The 22033-nt window shown below is 42.7% G+C and overlaps 1 protein-coding gene across 1 annotated transcript; it reads right to left on the bottom strand.

Annotated features, from left to right (window-relative positions):
• Positions 1–849: 849 nt before the first annotated feature.
• TST (thiosulfate sulfurtransferase) lies at positions 850–21988 on the bottom strand. The gene is made up of 2 exons (XM_060245512.1): positions 21192–21988; positions 850–1347 (listed from the first exon to the last, which is right to left on the bottom strand). The coding sequence occupies exons 1-2, from the start codon at positions 21784–21786 to the stop codon at positions 1049–1051; spliced, it is 894 nt and encodes a 297-aa protein (XP_060101495.1). The 5' UTR covers positions 21787–21988; the 3' UTR covers positions 850–1048.
• Between the last annotated feature and the right edge of the window lie 45 nt (positions 21989–22033).

Below are 22033 nucleotides of genomic sequence, written 5' to 3'. Positions count from 1 at the left end.
CTACTGTAGCTCTGCCTCCACTTCCTTCTGGACCCAACTCTCCTTGTCTTTACCTCCATGAATTGGCTATGACAACTGCCACAAAATTGGGTGCCATTTTTGATTGTGATGACAAGCCAATATATGCCACTTGCGCTCTGGTGGGGGGAGGCAGTACAGTGTCTGAACACAGGTTATTGCTCTTAACATTTTTTGAGATTTTTAATCCTAAACCAGGTTTTTAAAAAACCAACCAGATGTTTCTGCAAACTGCCAACCCCCAGATGGCACTTGGAGATCTCCCACTATTACAGGTGATTTAAGATCAGATCCCCTTGAGAAAACACCTACTTTGGAAGGTGGAATCTATAATGTTATACCTTGCTGAAGTCTCTCCACTCCCCAAACCCTACCCTCCAAAGCTCCACCCCCCCCCCCAAATCTCCAGGTGTTTCTCAACCCAGAGCTGGCAACCATACTGCAAACCCTAAACTGAAGCACCTAAATTTGTAGAGCCCCAGATTATACTCGTTGCTAGCCTCATTGTGGATTTTTAAAAAAAAATTGCTGGGGACCTGCAGACTATCACAGTTCTGTGCCACACACAGATGATGAAAGTTGAGTACAGCTACTTTAAACATAACTGTGTACATCCTTTGCACAATTATTTGGAAGTAAGTCCAACTGAGTTCAATAGCACCAACTTCTCCACATGTGTGTCTAAGAATATTAGTGTTACTCTAAGAGGGAGATTTGCAAGGAAGTTGTGGGAGCTGCACTTGCAGGCCATAAATGGGAAGTATAACAGAAAGTTCTGTGTTCTGACACCCACAGCGCATGGTAACATAAAAAAAAAGCATAAAACAAAAATTTGGAATTCTAGTTTATTCAATTACTTCATTAAGAAAGGAGGTGGGGGAGGAAAAAACACATCAAGTGGATCAGAAAACTGGAAAAAATTATGGACTATAGGTTTCATATACTTCCCCTTCCTTTTTTTAGTTAACAAATGATTAAGAAACTCAACTTCAGAGCATGAAGAAGAATCACTGCAGATGCACCTCACTCATTATGCTTTGTTGCGATTCCACTTGGAAATTCTATATTCTGGTGGGGCACGACGAAACCATTCTGACCAGGAGCCATCATAGATAGGCACATCTGGTTTGCCACACAGGTATGCTGCCAGGGCAATGTGGCAGGCTGTGACCCCCTTGCGGCAGGTGGCAATCAGTGGTTTTGAGAGGTCCACCTTCTTCTCCTGGAACATCTTTCGAATCTCTTCCATGTCCTTTTCAAATCCTTCCTCAGTTAAGAAATTGAAAAAAGGCATGTTCAAACTTCCTGGAATATGGCCTGGTTCCAGCTCTAGAAGAGAGGACAGAAAATGGTTTCCAGAGGAACTCCATGAAGTCAAGCTTAAATAAGCCACTGAGTACATTTCTAATCTGAAGATTGCATACTGAGTGAGGACTGAACATATATAAAATATATATGAAGCTGCCTTATATTGAATTAGACCACTGAAGTCAGTATTATCTACTCAAACTAGCAAGCAACTCTTCAAGGTCTCAGGCAGAGGTCTTCCACATCACCTACTATCTGGTCCTTTTAAGTGGAGATACCAGGGACTGAATTTGGGACCTTCTGCATGCCAAGCAGAGACCTCTTCCACTGAGCCATAGCCCCTTGCCCCAGAGTGGTAGACAACAAATGCTAAAATGAGTCTTATGGCACTTGAATGACTAAGGTTGGTTTCACACAGGAGATTTGCCCCGAGCTAGCCCCACCTCCCATTCTGATTAAAAGTGCATGATCACATGAGCACATCTACCCTCCAAGCTGCACCCTTACTCACCCTGTCTCCAGATGCCTCCTATCCTTATCAAAAAGCTACCTAAATTTTCTTGGTAGCATCCCCCTGAATCGGATGTAGGTCACATAATTGACTACTGTCTGAATATCCCAGGGCGACTCATAAGCAGAAGAGCTGTGTGATCACACCAAGCCGTTTCTGGCAAGGTTGGGTGTTTTTCCCCCTCAACCCCTTTTTTAGGTGCACTTGTGTGCTTCTCCGATACAGCGCACACACAGGGGCCGTTTTAAAAAAGACAGCCCTTTCCACACTGGGTCCATTGTTGAGCCGGACTAACAGTGTGAATGGGCAACCACTGACCGCTGCCGGGATCCTTCCGCTTCAGCAGGGGTTGTCAGATAGCCCAGAAACGTTTCAAACTGAAGTGGATTTTTTCACAACAGGATAAAATCATGTCAGTTTCACAGTGTGAAACCAGCCTAAGAGATTCATAAGCTTTTGTGGACTACGACTTCCTGATCAAGTGGGTTCTAGCCCTTAACAGCTTATGGCACAGTAGACTGGTTATTTTTTAAGGCAACACAAGACCCTTCTTTAATATTTAAGATGCTATTTAATTTTTGTCTAAAAATATACAGACTTGAGAAAGTTTCATGAGAAGGCTGATGAAAAGATTGTAAAAACAGGGTTCTGTGAAAAGGAACTGTGGAACGCAGCTTTAGTTGGGAAAGCCACAAGCAATATAGAAGGCATTTGGCTTAAGGTCTGAACAGTTCATTTCCTGGGATAAATGGACAAAACTCAACAAGTAAACTAAGGTTGCTTCCACATTGCAAAGATTCTCCTTGTTGCTTTCATTTCCACACAAATGCAAAGGAATGCATATTGAAAGGAAGCTTATATAAACATGCTATTTTCTACATGCTTTCAAACATGTTTATGCTGACTTTTCCCTTCCAGACATGCTCCACATCAATTCTACTCTACCCTGGCTCTTGGCAACTTATCACCCTCCCCTTTTCCTTCATGCATGTACTAGAGGACTACAACAGTTTTACTAAAATTTGGAATAGAGAAGTGACGATAGTATGTTATGGAGCTATGGCAATTACCAATGCCCTCTAGAGGTACACCAAAGAAAATTGCTAGGAAAATGGCATGAGGGGCTGATGGTGAGAAAATGGCATCGATGTGGGTGGGAGCAGGAAAATGCCCACTCCTTCCATATGGCATTCTATCACACTTGGATTGTGTTTTGTTCCAGAAAGATGGAAGATGTAAAGCTGGTTTGGAAACAGCACATTGAAGACAGGGGAAAGCTGGACAATTATTTGATTGCCACATATTTAGGGTGGATTCAGGTGACTAGGTAAAAACAGAATGTGTGTGTATGAGGACCATTGTTTTGAACCCACTAGCCATGAACAACCTGCTTCTATAAAACCTGGTTTTGCTGCCTGTCTGTGATTGAAATAAACCTGTTGAGCCTGGGACTGATTACATGGTCTGATGGGCTTCACAGGTCACAAGTTGTTCCTATGACAGGAGTCTATGGTTCTAGAGCCAAACTTGGCTCAGTATGGAACAGTTCAGAACTGAGTATGGCTCTTTTTAAAATAAACTGGAATATTTAAAGCATATTTGGTGGGATGCTAGAATAACCAATATGTGTAAAGAAAGGGCAAGCAGAGCCTGTTATATGACCCAAGGGCTCCTTAGAGATGCTTTACAGAAAGGGGGATTATAAAGGTGAACAGTTGCCACTCAATCAATTACAAACCACGTATGGATTATACCAGTGCACTAAAGATATTGTGCAGGGTGTTCCTGTGTATATTTATTACTTATTGGGAGACCTTGTGTGTATCACTTCTTATTAAAGGACTCACAACACCCAGTGTTTGGCTGAAGAAACTTTATGGATTATTAATCAGTATGCCAATTATTAGTAATACCATGCGGTTTCAGTTCTACATTTTTTTTTAATACTGCCTCAATCTTTTACTCTGAATTTTGGTGTCATTTGACTCTTTTAATTATAAAAGGGGGATGATTTTTGCCCTATGACATCTCATAATATTCACACCAGTCTATCAAAACCTTTACCCTGCTGTTTAACTGAATCCAGCCGTTCTTTGTCCCTCCAAACGTTCAGCTTTCTCTTGCCCAGGGCTCCCCACTGTGACCTCAGTCACGGCTCGGCTGCATTATGCCAGGGCACCGATTGCATCACCCTCTTTCACTAGGATGGCATCATAATGCTACAAAGCCACAAAGACCAGAGACATCTTTGGTTTCTTCATACAGGAATGCTGACTCTGCAGCCATCCCTGTCAAAAGCTGGACTGGAATCCTGCCACAGTTGCTCCCCCACTATTCCAGATGGACATTTTTCATCTCATTTGAGTGCTGATTTGTTTCCTCTGTGCTCCTCAGGACCTGGCTCTGCTTCCTCTGGACACTGTCTCAGCCACACAGGGAAAAGCATTCCGACTAACTTGGATTTGCGCAATCCCTCCCTTCTTGCTTTAAAGAGAACTAGAAAAGCAATATGTTATAGTTCTTGACAGGGGCAATCAGCACTGTTTTCCCCTTTAAGTTAAACAGTCTGCTCCAAATTAACAATACAATCCTTAGCAGAATTTCACCATTCTAAATTCCCTGAAGTGAATGGATTTAGTTAGAGTCACCTCCAGCGGCACCTTAGACACCAACAAGATTTCCAGGGTACAAGCCTGATCTCATCAGATCTCAGAAGCTAAGCAGAGCTGACTGACAAGTACCAGGATGCGAGATACCAGAGCTGGAGGCAGGAGCAGGCTTTATTCAGCCACCTCCCTAAATATCCTCCATGCCTTGAGTAGAGGTCAGTCACCAGAAGTTGCCATGACTTCCAGGTGCAAACACAAACACATGAACATTAAAAATACAAAATAAATAAATAAATAAATTCCAAGGTATAAGCCTTTGAGAGTCATCAGACACAAGCAGGAATGGAGAACTCAGTCAGAAGGAGGGAGGGGTGTTTAGGAAAATGTAACTCTACTGAGGATGGCACTATAAGAGTTGCTAAAAGCCAGATTATATGAATAAATGTTACACTCAGGTTTTTTTCAACTTCATATGGCTGCCTTATTCTCAGATGGGGCTTTAAAGAAACAAAATATTGGATTTTTCTCATAACCAACAAAACCCTGCTGTCATCTCCAAGCTATCTATGTGTATTTCAGCATCTGTGGATTGATAGTAACAGGAATGTGTAAGTTAGTAAAGAACAACTGTTAATTCAGAAACTTTATGTCAATATACAACGAACGCTTTCCTTAAATAACTCAGGCATGGTATGTGAAAGTGAAGTGGAATGGAAAATTAATTATGAACACCTTGACCTAAATGGCAGGTATAGTTCTTGTCTTGTAAGAATTAAGATCACGCAAGAATCCTTGGTGATCATTACTATCCTTGAATGAACTTGAAAAAATCCACTCTTTAGTCATGCCCTTGCAGTGAGTGCAGCAAGACACAAAGATGATCAAGGGAGACTAAAGTGAAGTGATTTTTTAAAAACACACCTTAAGTCAGGAATGGCTAACTTGCAAACCACAGATGTGTCCAGCCTCATATTTCTTTCTGCACCCCCCCCCCACACCTTTTATGACATCCATGAAGGCAAGATGGGTAAGGAATGCTAGTCTGTCTGTGGCAATAGAAAAGAGCACAAGTCAACTAGGACCTTAATGACTAATAAAGTATGGGTTTCCGGAAAGATGGCCGGGTGACGCGGAGCTCCTTTCCTTGCCTGAGGAGGGAACTCTGTTTGGGGGGTAATCTGAGGGGGCTTCCCGGCTGGGAGGCACCTCTTAAGGGGCTGTCAGGAGATGCTCCGAAGCCTGGGGGGCTTCTGGACGTGAGTGAGGAACGGAGGTTCCTCATTCAGAGCCAGTTTCCTCCTGGCCAGTACCCCACCAACACTTCGGTGCCTAACTGTGCCGCCGGAGAGGGAGATCGGAGAGATACCGTTAATCTCCTTTAACTATACTATACCCACTAGCTTTCTTGTTAGTAGGGTTGCCTTACCTTTCAAGTGTACTTGGAGAAGCATGCAGCTTTGTTTGGGAACGGTCTGTCGGGTATGCAGTGGCGGCGCGGTTGCTGAGCGTCGCCGGAGGAGCGAGCAGCTGAGAGACGGTCGGGCGAGCGTTCGAGGGGAAGCAAGCAGAGGCTGAGACTGATCGACGTGGCTGAGGTGAAGCAAGGGCGTGAAGTGGCGAGAGAGCGAGGGGGGAAGAGGCGCTTCCTGCTTTTGAAGGACTGGCCTTAGCCGCCGTTGCAATCGTCGTCCCTACGGTGTGGGGGCTAGATTGGAGTGGGTGACCTGTAATGGCGGACGCGGCAGCAGCTTGAAGTAGTGGAAGACACCGGGAGCGACTGAATTCTAAGGCTGTGTGAGACCCCTACGCTTTATTTCAGATCTGCTTCGTTTTTCTTTTTTCGGCTTCTGTGCTGTTTTGACTCTCTACTTGTTTATTCCTTATATTTTGTTGTGGAAGGGGTTTTGTTATTGAAGGGGATTGTTTTGTCTTTCAATTGGAGCACTTCCGGGATGATTATAACTTAAAGGGTAAAGCAGCAGTTCTGAGCGGCTTTGCTGCGGCTGCACTTTACTGAAGATTCTGGGTCCTAGTGCTATAACTATTACCAATAGAGAACAGAGACATAGACTGGCAGTGTAATTGGTACTCAAACAGGAGTTATACTTGTGGATTGTACTTGGACATTAAGACTGGGAATTGGAAGAAGAAAGAACTGGAGAAGCGAAGAGAGAAGAAGGAAGAGGAAGAGAGAAGAGAGAAGAGGAAGTAAGATAAGACTGTGTACATAACTTTATTGGTTGTTTCTTGGACTCAGCAATTTGTCTCTTGTGATCTACCATACACTTTGATTGTTGTTAATTAATTGAAGTTGTTTGATCCCAATTAATTTTTGATGCCTTAAATTTAAGTGCTTAGTCTTACTGCTCTATGTTTATGTGGGGTGGGGAGTTTGAATTTTGGAATTGTTGATCTGATTTGTAGATTCACTGTCTTGATTGTGTATATTATTGTAGTACATACTGCCTAGGGTTGGCTACGATAATTTTGAAATTGAGTTAAAGGTACTGGGACGTGGCAGTATACTAGCATGACAGAAACTAAGGTTAAAAAGTATTTGCAGGGTACCCCCCCCGGCAGGGGGAGGTAAAGTAGTCCCTGGCGCCACTGATCATGATGCTTTGGAAAAATTGCAGAATACTGTTACAGCTGGCTTTAAAAAGAACCAAGAAGCTCTTAACGAGATGAAAATAGACTTGATGTTCCAGATTAAGAAAACCAATGACCAGCTGGCAGACTTTCAGAAACAAGTATTGGCTAACACGCAACAAGTCCATGACTTAACTGCCAAGGTTGAGAGAATGGAAGATCGAGATAAGAGAACTTCTAATATAGTTAGAGAAAACCAAACAGAATTGATGGAGCTGGAGGATCGTGTGATGAGGCTTGAAATGGAAAAAGCTGCAACTATTCTTCGATTTCAAAATTTACCAGAAGAGAAGGAGGAAGATTTGATTAGTAAGATTATAGATATCCTGATAGTGGATGACGAAGACTTACTGGAAGAAGGACCCAAGGACATCCTTTGGGCCAAAAAAGTGTCCTCAAGCTATATAAGGAAATTTAAACTTCCCAGGGAAGTCCAAGTAAAGTTCATCCGCCCTGAAACCACGGAGAGAATTTTGCAGAAAGCAAGAGAGTGTGACATGAATTGGAAGGGAACCAAGATCAAAATTTTGAAAGAGATACCCTGGAGTGTGCAACAACGGAGATTTAAATTTAAGAAGCTGTCCACTTGGCTGATTAAACATGAAGTCCAATTTAGATGGCTTATTCCTCAAGGCCTTTTTTTTACATACCAAGCTAAGAGATACAACATCACCACTGAGGCAAAGATGGAAGAATTTTGGGAAGAATGGGTGGAGCGATCTGATTCAGGAGAAGAACAAGAAGGTGCCAAGAAACCTCTTGACGAGGAGTCCCCCAAAAAACAACGTGAGAAAGTTAAAACCAGGCTTCAGAGCAAGAAAGACTTAGCTAAGATACCTGATAGTATTGACCAAGAAAAATGAATTCTAAGGTGGGAACTAAGATACTTTCCCTGAACGTTAATGGCTTAAATGAACCTGGAAAAAGAAAGAGGACTTTCCAACAATTAATTAAATCTGGTGCGCAAATTATTTGTTTACAAGAAACCCATATTAGGACAGATGACGTGAAGTATTTGAAAAACAAGAAGTTGGGTACTTTATATTCATCATGTGATCCTCTTAAAAAGAAGAAGGGGGTAGCTATATATATATCTCACCACATTAAGTCAAACTGTTTATATTCGGATGAACAAGGAAGAACTATCATTGTTGAATTGGAATTAAATGGCCTCAAAACAATTGTTGGGAACATTTACGCTCCTAATGAAAACCAGGACAAATTTTACCAAGATCTGTATCTAAAATTTAGAGAATTTAATTCGGACAGGTACTGCATTGTTGGGGACTTTAATGCAATATTTGACATCAAAATGGACAAAAAATATGATGACCCCCGAAAAAAGAAGAAGAATCGGAATTTATTACCTGGTTCTTTTTTGAAAATGGTAGAAGAACTAAATTTAGTAGATGCCTGGAGAACAAAAAATCCGACTACAATGGACTTTACCTTCTATTCCCATGCACACAAATCTTGGTCAAGAATAGATATGTTCTGGATATCTATGAGTATGATATTGTCAGTTAATCAAGCTGATATTCTTCCTCAGTCTTATGCAGATCATAACCCAATTGTCTTGACATTACAGGAACAGCAAAGAAGTCCTCGGTGGTCCTTAAATTTACAAATTTTAAAAGAGACTAAATTCTTGGAGGTGGCTAAAAAAGAGATTCAGGAATTTTTTAAACTCAATGTTGAAAAAGATACGAAAATCCCAATTATCTGGGACGCATTTAAGGCCTTTTTCAGAGGAGTTGCGATTAGATATTCATCAGAGAGAAAGAGAGAACAAAGGAAAGCCTACAATGAACTTATAACAAAATTGAAGCATTGCGAGAGACAACAGAAAACCGGAAACTCCAGCCAAAGGAAGACCAGAATCATGTTTTTTCAACATCAAATAAATGCTCTCTTGGCGGAAGAAATTGAGAAAAAACTGAAGTGGGCAAGACAAAACTATTTTGAAAATGCTAACAAAGTGAGTAGATGGCTGGCTTATAGGCTGCGAAAGGAGAAGGAGAAAAAGATTATAAAAATGTTGAAAAATCAAGCCAAGGAAGAAGTGTTTCAAAACTCCCAGATGAAAGAAATTATTCAAGATTTCTACCGGAATCTCTATAAAAAGCAGAGGATTGATTTGCCAAAACAAGAAGATTACATAAAGGGGGTAGAAATGAAGCAATTAACAAGGGAACAGCAAGCAAGTTTGGAGAATCCCATCTCAATACAGGAGATTGTGGACGTAATCAGAATTCAAAAAAGTAACAAGACTCCAGGTCCGGATGAACTTCCGATTGAGTTTTTTAGAGCCTTCGAAGATTCATTATTGCTACCCTTCAAGAAAGTAGTTGAGAATGCCTACAACACAGCTGAGATCCCAGACTCTTGGAAAGAAGCTTTAATTACGCTTATTCATAAGGAAGGTACAGATCCTTCAGAAATTAAAAATTATAGACCAATTTCGCTCTTGAACAGTGATTACAAGATATACGCAGCTATATTAGCAAATAGGTTGAAGAAAGTAATTGCTGGTTTAATTCACGAAGATCAGACTGGTTTTGTTCCAGGTCGATTAATGAACCAGAATGTGAGGCTATTATTGAACGCGTTTGAATACTATAGAGAACATCCTGACAAAGAACTTGCTGCCATCTTTGTGGACGCAGAGAAGGCCTTTGATAATGTTAATTGGAATTTTATTAAAGCGACATTGTCTGAAGTCGGCTGTGGTGAGAGATACTCCAGAATGGTTGAAGCGGTTTACTCAAAGCAGGCTGCAAAAGTGAGCTTTAATGGAGTAATGACTGACTCAATTGAGATAGAACAAGGTACCAGACAGGGGTGTCCGTTATCCCCTTTGCTCTTCATTCTGACTCTAGAACCGTTGATTAAGAAGATCAGGGAAGATTCTCAAATACGAGGAACCAGAATAAACAACATAGAGTTTAAGACTATGGCGTTTGCGGATGATCTTGTGTTTACCTTGGAACAACCCTCTTCCTCGATAGTTTCTTTAAAGCAAAGATTAAGAGAGTTTGGAGAAGTATCCGGATTCAAATTGAATGTCGCTAAGACCAAAATTCTAACGAAAAATATGGGAAAAGACCAAATCGAAACATTAGAGCAACTTTCAGGCTTTAAGCATGAAAAAAAGATAAAATATTTGGGAATTCAGCTTACAAGCGATTTAAAGTCTTTATATAGAGACAACTATGAAAAAATATTGAAAGAAATCCGCAATGACTTAACCAAATGGAAAGACTTACAAATTTCACTACTAGGCAGGATTGCTACAATAAAAATGAACATTCTTCCAAGAATTTTGTTTTTGTTTCAAACAATCCCAATTATCTTACCCAAATCATTTTTCCAGCAACTCAGCTCTATGACCAAGACATTCATTTGGCAAGGCAAGAAAGCTAGAATCAAATTGAAAGTTTTACAAGATAGTAAACTAAGAGGTGGTCTAGCCTTACCTGACTGGAACTTGTATTATAAAGCTTGTTGTATTGCTTGGCTGAGAGCCTGGTGTAAGTTAGACAATAAAAAATTATTGACTATTGAGGGTGCTGGCCTGGGGGAAGGCTGGCACAGTTATATGTGGTATCATGCTCCTACCAAAACTGGCCGGTTCCTTAGACATGAAATAAGAAGATCTCTGTACAAGACTTGGGAAGAAATTAAAGTACATTATACTTATACTCCAAGGTGGCTATCTCCAATAGAAGCTCTGACCCATCCAAACTTGTACAACTGGGACATCTTACAAGACTATGCCTTCTTGTTAAACAGCCAGAATGAGCTGATTGAGGAGGAACTTCCTAAGTTAAGTTGGTGGCTCCAGTGCCAACTTAAGTCAAGATTTCGCAAAGATAAAGAAAAGGGCTTTACGAACACACCAATTGATCTAGATCTTATACTAGAATCCAAACAGAAGATAATTTCTAAAGTATATGACTGGTTACTTCAAATTAAGATGCAGGACGAGGTTGTGAAAGAAGCATGGATACGTTGGTTGAAGGACTTTGGTTACAATATAGATTTGGAAGAATGGGAACAACTGTGGAAGCGTAACATAAAACTGATGAAACCAGCAGAACTGAAAGAGAATTTATATAAAATGGTCTATAGATGGTACCTTACGCCCGATAGGTTGGCAAAAATCTATCCTACATACTCCAACAAATGTTGGAAATGTCTAGAAGCTAAAGGCTCCCTGTTTCATATATGGTGGAAATGTAAGCATGCTAAAAAATATTGGTCACAAGTTAATATTTGGATCCAAAAAATTTTAAAAATGCAAATTAACCATGTGCCGGAATTGTATTTGTTAAATATCTGTAGACAAAGCTTGCCTCTTTCTAAATTGAAACTGTTACTGTATATAGTTACCACAGCTAGAATTTTGTATGCCAAATATTGGAAAAATGGGAAAACTCCCAATAGAGATGAATTTATTAACAAATTGTTGGAAGCCGCAGAATCTGACCTAATGTCCACAAGATTAAGAAACGGCAATGTGCAAAAATGTCAAGAGGAATGGGACCCTATTTATAAATGGGTTAAAAGCAGAGGTGTCGGATCGGAGTAACCATGGGGTTTTTCCCCCTTTGCCTTTTTTGATGCTTAACTCTCTCCATCTCCCAGTGTGTATGGTTGGGTAGATGTTAGTTGTTAGATGTTAGTTTGTAGTTGATTGTTTGTATCTATCTTGTTTGTGGTTTGTGAGAGATGATTGTTTATGTATTCTCTGTCTATTTTTATTTTATTTTTTTGTCTTTTCCTTTATTTGTATTATTTCTTCTTAATAAAACTTTAAAATTTCAAAAAAAAAATGACTAATAAAGTATGTGGCATGTATGAGCAGTGACTCATGAAAGCTCGTATCCTGCCACATATTTTGTTAGTCTTTAAGGTGTTACTGGACTCTTGCTTTTATACCACTAAGGCAGATTGTGCTTTCAGAAGAAGAGTTGGTTTTTATACCCTGCTTTCCTCTGCCTTAAGGAGACCCAAAGCTGCTTGCACTCCCCTCCCCACCCCACAACAGGCACCTTGTGAAGTAGGTGGGGCTGAGAGAGTCAACCAAGAGGCTTCAAGTGGAGAAGGAATGGGGAATCGAACCTGGTTCTCCAGATTACAGCCCACTATTTTTAACCGCTACATCACACTGGCTCTTTATTTCAGCAATAAATAAACTACTTTTAGAAGGTAGCCCGGTGCCCATCCCATTGAAAGGAAGAGCTAGAGCCCAAAGACAATCAGAAATAACATACTTTAATAAGTTGTGCCCTCAATCTTCTTAATAACTTTTATAAACTAATATTCCATAGTTAAGCACAGAGGTATTGTAGGAAGAGAGGCAATCAACTGTGTTTCACTTTACCTGACAACGGTGCTGATCAGTGGGGAGAGCTAGGGTTGCTAGGTCTGTGCTGGAAAATACCTGGAGACTTTGGGGGTGGATCTGGGAGAGGGTGGGGTTTGGGGAGGGGTGAGGCCTTAGCATGGTGCAATGCCATAAAGTCCACCCTTCATTTTCTCTAGGGGAGCTGATGTCTGCCAGCTGGAGATTAGTTGAAAAAGCAGGATATCTCTAGGCCCCACCTGGAGGCTGGCAACCCTAGAGGACACAGCACCTGAGTGTCACTTTAGGTTTCTCCTCCAACACCTCCACTGTGCACTATGTATGTGTACGACGTGTACAGGGAGGAAAGCCCAAAAGAAACAACAGTGGCAACCATGTGTGTTTATGGTACAGAACACAACGCAATTTATTTATTTTGGATATTTCTGTGTTTCCTCTTCAGAGGCCTGCTTGAGGCAGCATACAATTAAAATATAATATAAAATATAAAAAATAAGCCATTTGGCATAAGCAACATAAAAGCCATCCATAAAACAAAAGAAAAAAAGGCCATTTAAAAAGCCAGTAAGAGTTGTCCACTGTGATGGTGACAAACAGTATGGACTGTCTGCCAGAGTCTCGAGGCGGCAGGAGGAAGGTGGCGGGCCTAGCTTGCCTGGGAAATTATATATGTTTGTATGCAAATGCTAGAAGTGTTCGAAGTAAAACTGGTGAACTGGAATGTTTAGTGTTGGGAGAAAACATAGACATTGTGGGAATTGCAGAAACTTGGTGGAATGAGGAGAATCTGTGGGACACGGTGATTCCTGGATATAAGTTATATTAGAAGGATAGGGAGGGAAGGGTTGGAGGTGGGGTGGCTCTGTATGTCAGAGAGAATATACGGTCCAGTAAGACTGAGGTCAGAGAATTAGATTCACTTTTAGAAATACTTTGGGTTGAAATAGAGGGCCCAAAAGGAAATTTAACTATGGGAGTTTGTTATCGCCCACCAAATCAAAAGAGAGAGGACGATTATAATATGATGGAAGGCTTAAAGATAGCGGCTAAACGTAAAAACTGTGTTGTAATAGGTGATTTTAACTACCTGCAGATTGATTGGGTCAATATGTGTTCTGGTCGAGAGAAAGAGATTGAGTTTCTTGATGCTCTCAATGACTGTGCTATGGCGCAGATGGTCTCAGAACCTACCAGGGGTGGGGTGATCCTGGATTTGGTCCTAAGTAATGCCCAAGACTTGGTGAGAGATGTAAAAGTGATCTCACCGCTTGGGAGCAGTGACCATAATGTTATTGATTTCACCGTTTGTATAAAGAAGAAGTTGCCCAAAAAGACTGCCACAACCACGTTTAACTTTAAAAGGGGTAAATACACTGAGATGAGGAGGCATGTGAGGAGGAAACTGAAAGGAAAGGTAAATATGGTCAAAACCCTTGGGGAAGCTTGGAGACTATTTAAAACTATAATCCTAGAGGCTCAGATAAAATACATACCACAAGTTAGGAAAGGCACAAACAGGCGTAAGAAAAGGCCTGCATGGTTAACAAACAAAGTAATGGAAGCTGTAAAAGGTAAGAAGGACTCCTTTAAGCAGTGGAAAACCAGTCCAAGTGAGATTAGTAAAAGGGAACACAGGCTGTGGCAAATCAAATGCAAGACTGTGATCAGGCAGGCAAAAAGGGACTATGAGGAGCATATTGCAAAAAACATAAAGACCAACAATAAAAATGTCTTCAAATATATTAGAAGTAGGAAACCAGCCAGGGAGGCAGTGGGGCCCTTGGATGACCATGGGGTAAAAGGATTACTGAAGGAGGATAGGGAAATGGCTGAGAAGCTGAATGAATTTTTTGCCTCCATCTTCACTGTGCCCCAGAACCACTAATTTTGGAAGGGGTGTTGAAAGACCTGAGTCAGATTGAGGTGACAAAAGAGGAGGTCCTACAACTGATAGACAAATTAAAAACTAATAAGTCACCGGGTCCGGATGGCATACATCCAAGAGTTCTGAAAGAACTCAAAGTTGAACTTGTGGATCTTCTAACAAAAATCTGTAATCTTTCATTGAAATCTGCCTCCGTTCCTGAGGACTGGAAGGTAGCAAATGTCACCCCCATCTTTAAAAAGGGTTCCAGAGGAGATCCGGGAAATTACAGGCCAGTCAGTCTGACTTCAATACTGGGAAAGTTGGTAGAAAGCATTATCAAGGACAGAATGAGTAGGCACATTGATGAACACGGGTTATTAAGGAAGACTCAGCATGGGTTTTGTAAGGGAAGATTTTGCCTCACTAACCTGTTACATTTCTTTGAAGGGGTGAACAAACATGTGGACAAAGGAGACCCAATAGATGCTGTTTACCTTGACTTCCAGAAAGCTTTTGATAAAGTTCCTCATCAAAGGCTCCTTAGAAAGCTTGAGAGTCATGGAGTAAAAGGACAGGTCCTCTTGTGGATCAAAAACTGGCTGAGTAATAGGAAGCAGAGAGTGAGTATAAATGGGCAGTCTTCGCAGTGGAGGATGGTAAGCAGTGGGGTGCCGCAGGGCTCGGTACTGCGTCCCATGCTCTTTAACTTGTTCATAAATGATTTGGAGTTGGGAGTGAGCAGTGAAGTGGCCAAGTTTGCGGATGACACTAAATTGTTCAGGGTGGTGAGAACCAGAGAGGATTGTGAGGAACTCCAAAGGGATCTGTTGAGGCTGGGTGAGTGGGCGTCAACGTGGCAAACGCGGTTCAATGTGGCCAAGTGCAAAGTAATGCACATTGGGGCCAAGAATCCCAGCTACAAATACAAGTTGATGAGGTGTGAACTGGCAGAGACTGACCAAGAGAGAGATCTTGGGGTCGTGGTAGATAACTCACTGAAAATGTCAAGACTGTGCGTTTGCAATAAAAAAGGCCAACGCCATGCTGGGAATTATTAGGAAGGGAATTGAAAACAAATCAGCCAGTATCATAATGCCCCTGTATAAATCGACGGTGCGGTCTCATTTGGAGTATTGTGTGCAGTTCTGGTCGCTGCACCTCAAAAAGGATATTATAGCATTGGAGAAAGTCCAGAAAAGGGCAACTAGAATGATTAAAGGGCTGGAACACTTTCCCTATGAAGAAAGGTTGAAACGCTTGGGACTCTTTAGCTTGGAGAAACGTCGACTGCGGGGTGACATGATAGAGGTTTACAAGATAATGCATGGGATGGAGAAAGTAGAGAAAGAAGTACTTTTCTCCCTTTCTCACAATACAAGAACTCGTGGACATTCGATGAAATTGCTGAGCAGACAGGTTAAAACGGATAAAAAGAAGTACTTCTTCACCCAAAGGGTGATTAACATGTGGAATTCACTGCCACAGGGGGTGGTGGCGGCCGCAAGCATAGCCACCTTCAAGAGGAGGTTAGATAAAAATATGGAGCAGAGGTCCATTAGTGGCTATTAGCCACAGTGTGTGCGTGTGTGCATGTATATAAAAAATTTTGCCACTGTGTGACACAGAGCGTTGGACTGGATGGGCCATTGGCCTGATCTAACATGGCTTCTCTTATGTTCTTAAGATTTTTTTTTTAATCCCTAACCCTGGGTAAAAAGATGTGGTTTTGCCTGGCAGCTAAAAAAGTGAAACCATTGTGAAAGCAACATCACCCCAGAGTTGGAAATGACTGGTGCTTGTACAGGGGACTATCTTTACGTTTTAAAAAAAGTGAAGTAGGTGCCAGGTGAGTTTTGGGGGGGGGGGGGGGGGGTTCCAAAGACAAGGTGACATGTCTGAAGGTGAGAGCCACAGAGCAGGGATTGAGAGGCAGATCCTAACCAGTAGGCTGGATAGCAAAGAGAGGAGATGGTCTTTCAAGTACCTTGGTCCCAAGCTGTTCAGGGCCTTAAACCAGACTTTTGAATTGTGCCTGGAAATAGATGGGTAACCATTGCAGGTCTTTAGCATGGAAGTGATACAATCCCTGTGACCAAGCCCTGATAGCAGCCTGGCTGCCACATTTTGAACCAACTGAAGTTTCCGAATCATTTTTGAATGCATTAATCTAACTTGGATGGGATCAGGGCATGGATCTCTGTGCCCAGATCAGACTTTTTGAAGAACCGTCACAGCTGCCAAACCATCATAGTTGCTCTCTTATGGATATGATCATAAACCGCATTCAAAGAGTTAACTCATAATGTAGCTTGCTTATTAAGTTTCTGCAGTAGGCTTTTAGCCTGATAATGGAACTGAACCTTTTGTTTTAGCACTGATTCTAATCAGTTCTTGTGAATTCTTTTAAAGAGACAGCTGCTCACACCTTGAGGGCCTCTGGCAGGGGGAGCAGGCACTACTGAGAGGCCAAAGGTCTGGCCGCATAAGGCAGCTTCACGTGCATGCCTGCTGGGTAACCTCAAGCCACCATCTCTCCATCTAACCTAATTGTGCAACTCTTTAGAGAAATGGCATCACTGAAAAGCTCATAAATCAGTATTGCAGTCAATAAATAGCTATGCTTTATCTAGTACAGATAGACTCTGCGTGTCTAGTACAGATACACTTACTCAGAGTTGACACTACTGACAGGCCAGGGGTCTAGCAGCATAAGGCAGCTTCATGGGTATGCTTGCTGGGTGACCCTAGGTCACCATCTCTCAGTCTAACCTCAGTGGGCAACACCTGAGAGTTCCTTGGAAAAACAGCATCATTTAAAGTACATAAAATGAGGTTGCAGTTAATAGCTGTTGACAGATATCTGTGCATTATCTAATACAAATGTACTTACTCAAGGGCAACATGTGGCTCTCTGGCATGCCGTTTGTGGCTCTTCTGAGCATTATTCCCCAATGTGACACCTGCCCATGTTTCAGGAAAGCTGGTAAGACCACTGCCCTGTAGGGCCTGAGGCTGGCTGGTGGTTTATACTTTGAAACAGCTGCATTGCGAGCCTCCCAAGCCAGAGATGGAAGTAAAGGGACCAACAACTCCCTCCTTCTTTTGCAACCACTGCACTCTCATTCCAGCACTCAGGCAGCTGCCAGAAGAAGAACAAGAAGGCCACACAGAAAAGAAAACACCCTCCCCCTTTAATAGCAGCCATCCAGGAAAAGAGCAAACTGGCCACAGTGAAGGCTGTGGTTTTACTCCCTTCTCTTTTCGGCCAGCTGGGCCTCCTACTGGAACTCTGACAGTCTCCATCTCTCACCTGGGCTGCTGTCCTCATGCTAAGAAGAGAGCAGGAAGGCTGAGAGGAAAGCCTTTTCCCTCAATCTGGGTATACAAGGGCTGGCTAAGGTTCATTGGTGGTGGGAAGAGAACCCTACATGTGCTCAGGTACTGTGGTAATATAAAAGGTTATGGTTATATGTTTAATAATACTCCTATTATTGTACGTGTATGTTTTGAGCATCTGCTTGGCATGCTAAAGGTCCCAAGTTCAATCCCCAGCACCTCCAGGGAAAAGATCTGGGAGTGGGTGATGTGAAAGACCTCTCCTAAAGATCCTGAATGCTGTGGCTAGCCTGAGTAGACAGTGTTGATAGAGATAGAACAAGAGCTTGATTCAATATAGGGCAATGAAAACACATTGCTTTGTCTGTGGGGAGGGGTGGTGGCTCAGTGGAAGAGCCTCTGATTGGCATGCAGAATGTCCCAGGTTCAGTCCCTGGCATCTTCAGCTGAAAGAATTAGGTAGTACCAGCGGGGACACATGAGAAACTTCTAGTGCAGCTATCCCATTCTCCTCATCTTTGCTTCCTTCATTCCCCCTTCACCTCTCTCACACTCTCCCTTCTGCCACCCCTTTTCTTACTTTATGGTAGAATAAGCCTCAAACCATAGAGTTTTGCCCAAAACCCAGAGTGTTGTCCCTGACATCACTGACATGCCCATGCCACTTCCAGGTGACATAGGCACAGTGTGCATCTTCCCTCCACTCTCCCAGAGTGCCCCAGTATGTCCCCCACTGGCTCGTCTGCATCTCCTGCTTTGCTCACTCTAGCTACTATGGGGGACTCAACCACTTGTTTTCACATACGGGGATGAAGTGATGAAGCTCTGCTTTGTTTATTAAGGACCTTGAGAATTTGAGGGAAAGGGAGGAATGACCTGATGAGGGTTGAGCATTCTAGGAAGACGTGTTTAGCCATACATGCAGAGATTGGCATTTAAGTGGCAAAAAGGATGCAACCATTACCACTATGTGACAACATCCATGTCTTTTTCAAGTCTTTCCTGACAGTGAAGCCCTTCCTTGTAAACCAAAAGCTTTGCAAGCTTTGAAGCAGTCTCTTCACCTAAGACAGAGGTCCCCAGTGTGGTGCCTGTGGGTGCCATGGCACATCCCAATACCTTTCCTGGTGTCCACCAAGTCTCTTTAGAAAGTGAGTAGGTAGGACTTTGGGCCATCTTGGCTATTGGAAATTTCACTGGCTGTGCAGTTATTGTTTGTTTTTGTTTTTTAAAAAAAGAATGTTGCTTTGACAGTAGTTGCCACCACAGCAAAAGATCTTCACTTTGTGACTGAAGGGAAACTGTGGCAGCCATTTTAGGTTGTGCCCACAATGCTGTGTCAGAGTTCTAAGGGTGCCCAATAGAGTTGCCAGGCCCCATCTTCTCTCCAGCAGGGGGATCTAGGGGGTGTTTTGGGAGGGAGGGAGGCTGTCCCTGACACAATGACATCATTCAGAGTAATGGCATCACATTAGGGACATAGTACCACACTAGTGCCCCCCTCCAATTTCACCCAACCATTTCAAGGGAATATTCACTTGAAATGGTTGGGGGGAAGGCAGGTGCCACAGGTGCCTGCCTTACAAGCCGCAAATTTGCTGATTGCAGGGCAGGTGCGCATGGCTCCAACTTGAATAGAGTGGGTGCCCCACACACCTGCAAATTTGTCACTTGCAGGGAAGGAGTGGGCGGCCCCTACTTGAAAAGAGTAGGAGCCACACATGCCTGCCCTGCAAACAGTGAATTCACCACTTGCACAGAAAAGAACAGGGCCATGGATGACTATTGGGGGCAATGTTCTCTCTAAGCTGAGTTAGTGTGAGCTAGCTCACAGATTTTTGGCCTCCGGCTCACACATTTTTGTCACACATTTGGGGCAAAAATAGCCTCAGAGCAAACTAATTTATGCAGTAGTTCACAACTTCAGTGCCAGTAGCTCACAACTTTAATGCTAGCAGCTCACAAAGTAGAATTTTTGCTCACTAGACTCCATGGCTTAAAGGAAACATTGGTTGGGGGCAGGGTTTCCCACACTAGTCAGTTGGCTGGCATCTAGGGGTGAGTCCCAAAAAATCAGGGAATCTCTAGCCCTCACCTGGTGACTGGCATCCATCCCTATGCTCAGAAAGGCTGGAGACTCCTGACCTAAGATTTCTGTCTGGAATGAGAAACTCATCTGGCTAGATGGGGAAATTCTTAAACAGAGTTACACCCTTCTAAGACAACTGAGAGATTAGAAAGGTGTGACTTTGCTTAGGGAAGGCACTCTTGGTGCTTATCTGAATTTTGCTAGGTCAGACTGCCATTCCTCCCTAACACACACGTGATTTTTCTCCTCCCCTCACTATTTTGGCTCTAGCCCCCTGCACAGGTTGATCAAAAGTCACAACTCTGTAATTTCATATGCATTATCAAAGGAGTGGGGGGATGGGGGGGAAGAGAATACAAGAATATGAGATGGGATTTGGGGGTTTTGAACAACACAGGTTAAGAACCAGTCAATCTGGTTCTCATTCTTGTGCAAAAAAGAGAAAAAAAATAGTTGGCACTGTTTGAAAGAGAAGCATAATAATCAGGTTACTAGCAAATGTTTAAACTGTCCTGCAGTTTCTTGGATAGAGTTACTGGAAAGGATGAATTTCTATAACCCTTGCATCTGCTAGCAGCAATCTCTGTTAGGTGGAAGTACTAGATATGGGACCAGGTGGAAGAATATGGAACCTTTGACCCATGACCGTAAATGTATAGAACCACATACTTAAGCCACATAAAGAGGAGAGCAAAGTGTAAAGAGCTAAAACAGTCTTCCAAGAAGCAGTTTTTAAGGCACCCACACCCTTCTAACAAGCTGAAAAAATTACCCTAAGGCTAAACATTTCCAGACTTCCAAGGAACTCTGAGTATGCCCATGAGGACTCTTCCCTATACCCCAAATCATGCAAAAAGCATAAAGAGAGTAATGCTAAACAGGTCTACTAAGAAACTTACTGAGGTCTGTTCAATGAAGCTTTCTCCCAATAAAGTGTTTGTAAGACTTAACTGTAGCAGTGCAGTTCTAAAGAGAGCTGGATCATTCTAAATCTATTGAAGTCCATGGGCTTATTAAAATGTAATTCTGCTTAGGAAGGCACTATAAAGGAATCAGCACAAGATGATAAAACAGCTACATCAGAGGGCCAGAACAGACTGAACTTGGGAGATTTGTAAATTAATCTTCCAACATTTGATTTTTATTTAAAACCTGCTAATTAGGTCAAAGCACATTTCTGTAGTTTTGTCCTTGTGGAGCTAACAGCAGTCTCATGGGAGGGGCATGATTTAGATTGGGAAAAAGGCACAGCAGAAGTTTTGAACACCCTTCCTCTAGTGCTCCTGTTTTGACTGAGCTTAGAGCCCACAGTAGCTGCTTAAATTTTTAAGTTTTGATATCTGATCTTAGATCTCCCATATAACATCTGTCTTTGAACAAGTCAGTGCCAGTAAACATCCCTTGTAGCTGACTGCAGTTCTAGGTACTAATCCTACCTGCTGTCCCTGGCTCAGGTTCTGTTCCTTGGAACCTTCCTTCTGATCTGGAGTCCACCACCTGGAACTGCTTGGAGGTCACGTTGGCAACCATCTCTTCATAGGTCTTCAGGAGTGATTTATCCAGGGTGGCTTTAAACACACCTCGCTCTGGCTGGGTGAACTCTGACGTCACAGGATAACCTTCCTTCACCCAATTCTTGAAGCCCCCATTTAAGATGGAGACAGTGCGATGCCCAAAAACCCGGAACATCCACCAGGCTCGTGGTGCATAGAAAGTGCCCAGGTGATCTCCATCATACACTACCACGTGCGTGTGATTGCTGATGCCCAAGTGCCCAACATAGTCAGCAAAGTGTTTTTCACTGGGCAACATGAACTCGTAAGGAGAGGACTTGTCTTTGCACTCCTCAATATCAAAAAAGGAAGCACCAGGGATGTGCCGTTCTCTGAATTCTTTCTTGGCATCCCTCTGCCTTGGTTCATACCAGGATGTGTCCAGCACACGCAGATCAGGTCCGAGTTTATTGGCCCGGACACATTCTGCAAGCCATTTGTTGGACACCAGAGCTCTGTATAGGATCTGCTGCACCATGTTAGCCAAGTATCTTTTGACAGAGACCTTTGCAGCAGAATGAACTGTAGAGCTGGCTGCCAAGCTCTGGTGTCTGGTTCTCCGCCAATCAACTAGCACGGGGAGGAGACTGCATGCCCTTGTCTTCCGGCCTGTACTTTGGACTGACACAGGTCTTCCTACAACTAACTGCCAGCCCCAGGATACTCCCCCCTCCCCATTGCTTGATAGATTTCGACAGCCTGAACCAGAAGCAGCCGCAAAAACA

The sequence above is a fragment of the Heteronotia binoei genome, chromosome 8 (genome assembly GCF_032191835.1).
Source record: "Heteronotia binoei isolate CCM8104 ecotype False Entrance Well chromosome 8, APGP_CSIRO_Hbin_v1, whole genome shotgun sequence".
NCBI classification, from domain to species: Eukaryota; Metazoa; Chordata; class Lepidosauria; order Squamata; family Gekkonidae; genus Heteronotia; species Heteronotia binoei.
The sequence above is the reverse complement of the archived record's forward strand: the minus strand, read 5'-3'. Positions and strand labels throughout refer to the sequence as shown.

What these genes read in the sequence shown, in the direction of transcription:
- TST (XM_060245512.1), bottom strand. Translation starts at nt 21,786, where the DNA reads ATGGTGCAGCAGATCCTATACAGAGCTCTGGTGTCCAACAAATGGCTT. An exon ending in ACCTGAGCCAGGGACAGCAG is followed by an intron (nt 1,348 to 21,191) that starts GTAGGATTAGTA and finishes CCTCTCTTCTAG; the next exon opens with AGCTGGAACCAGGCCATATT.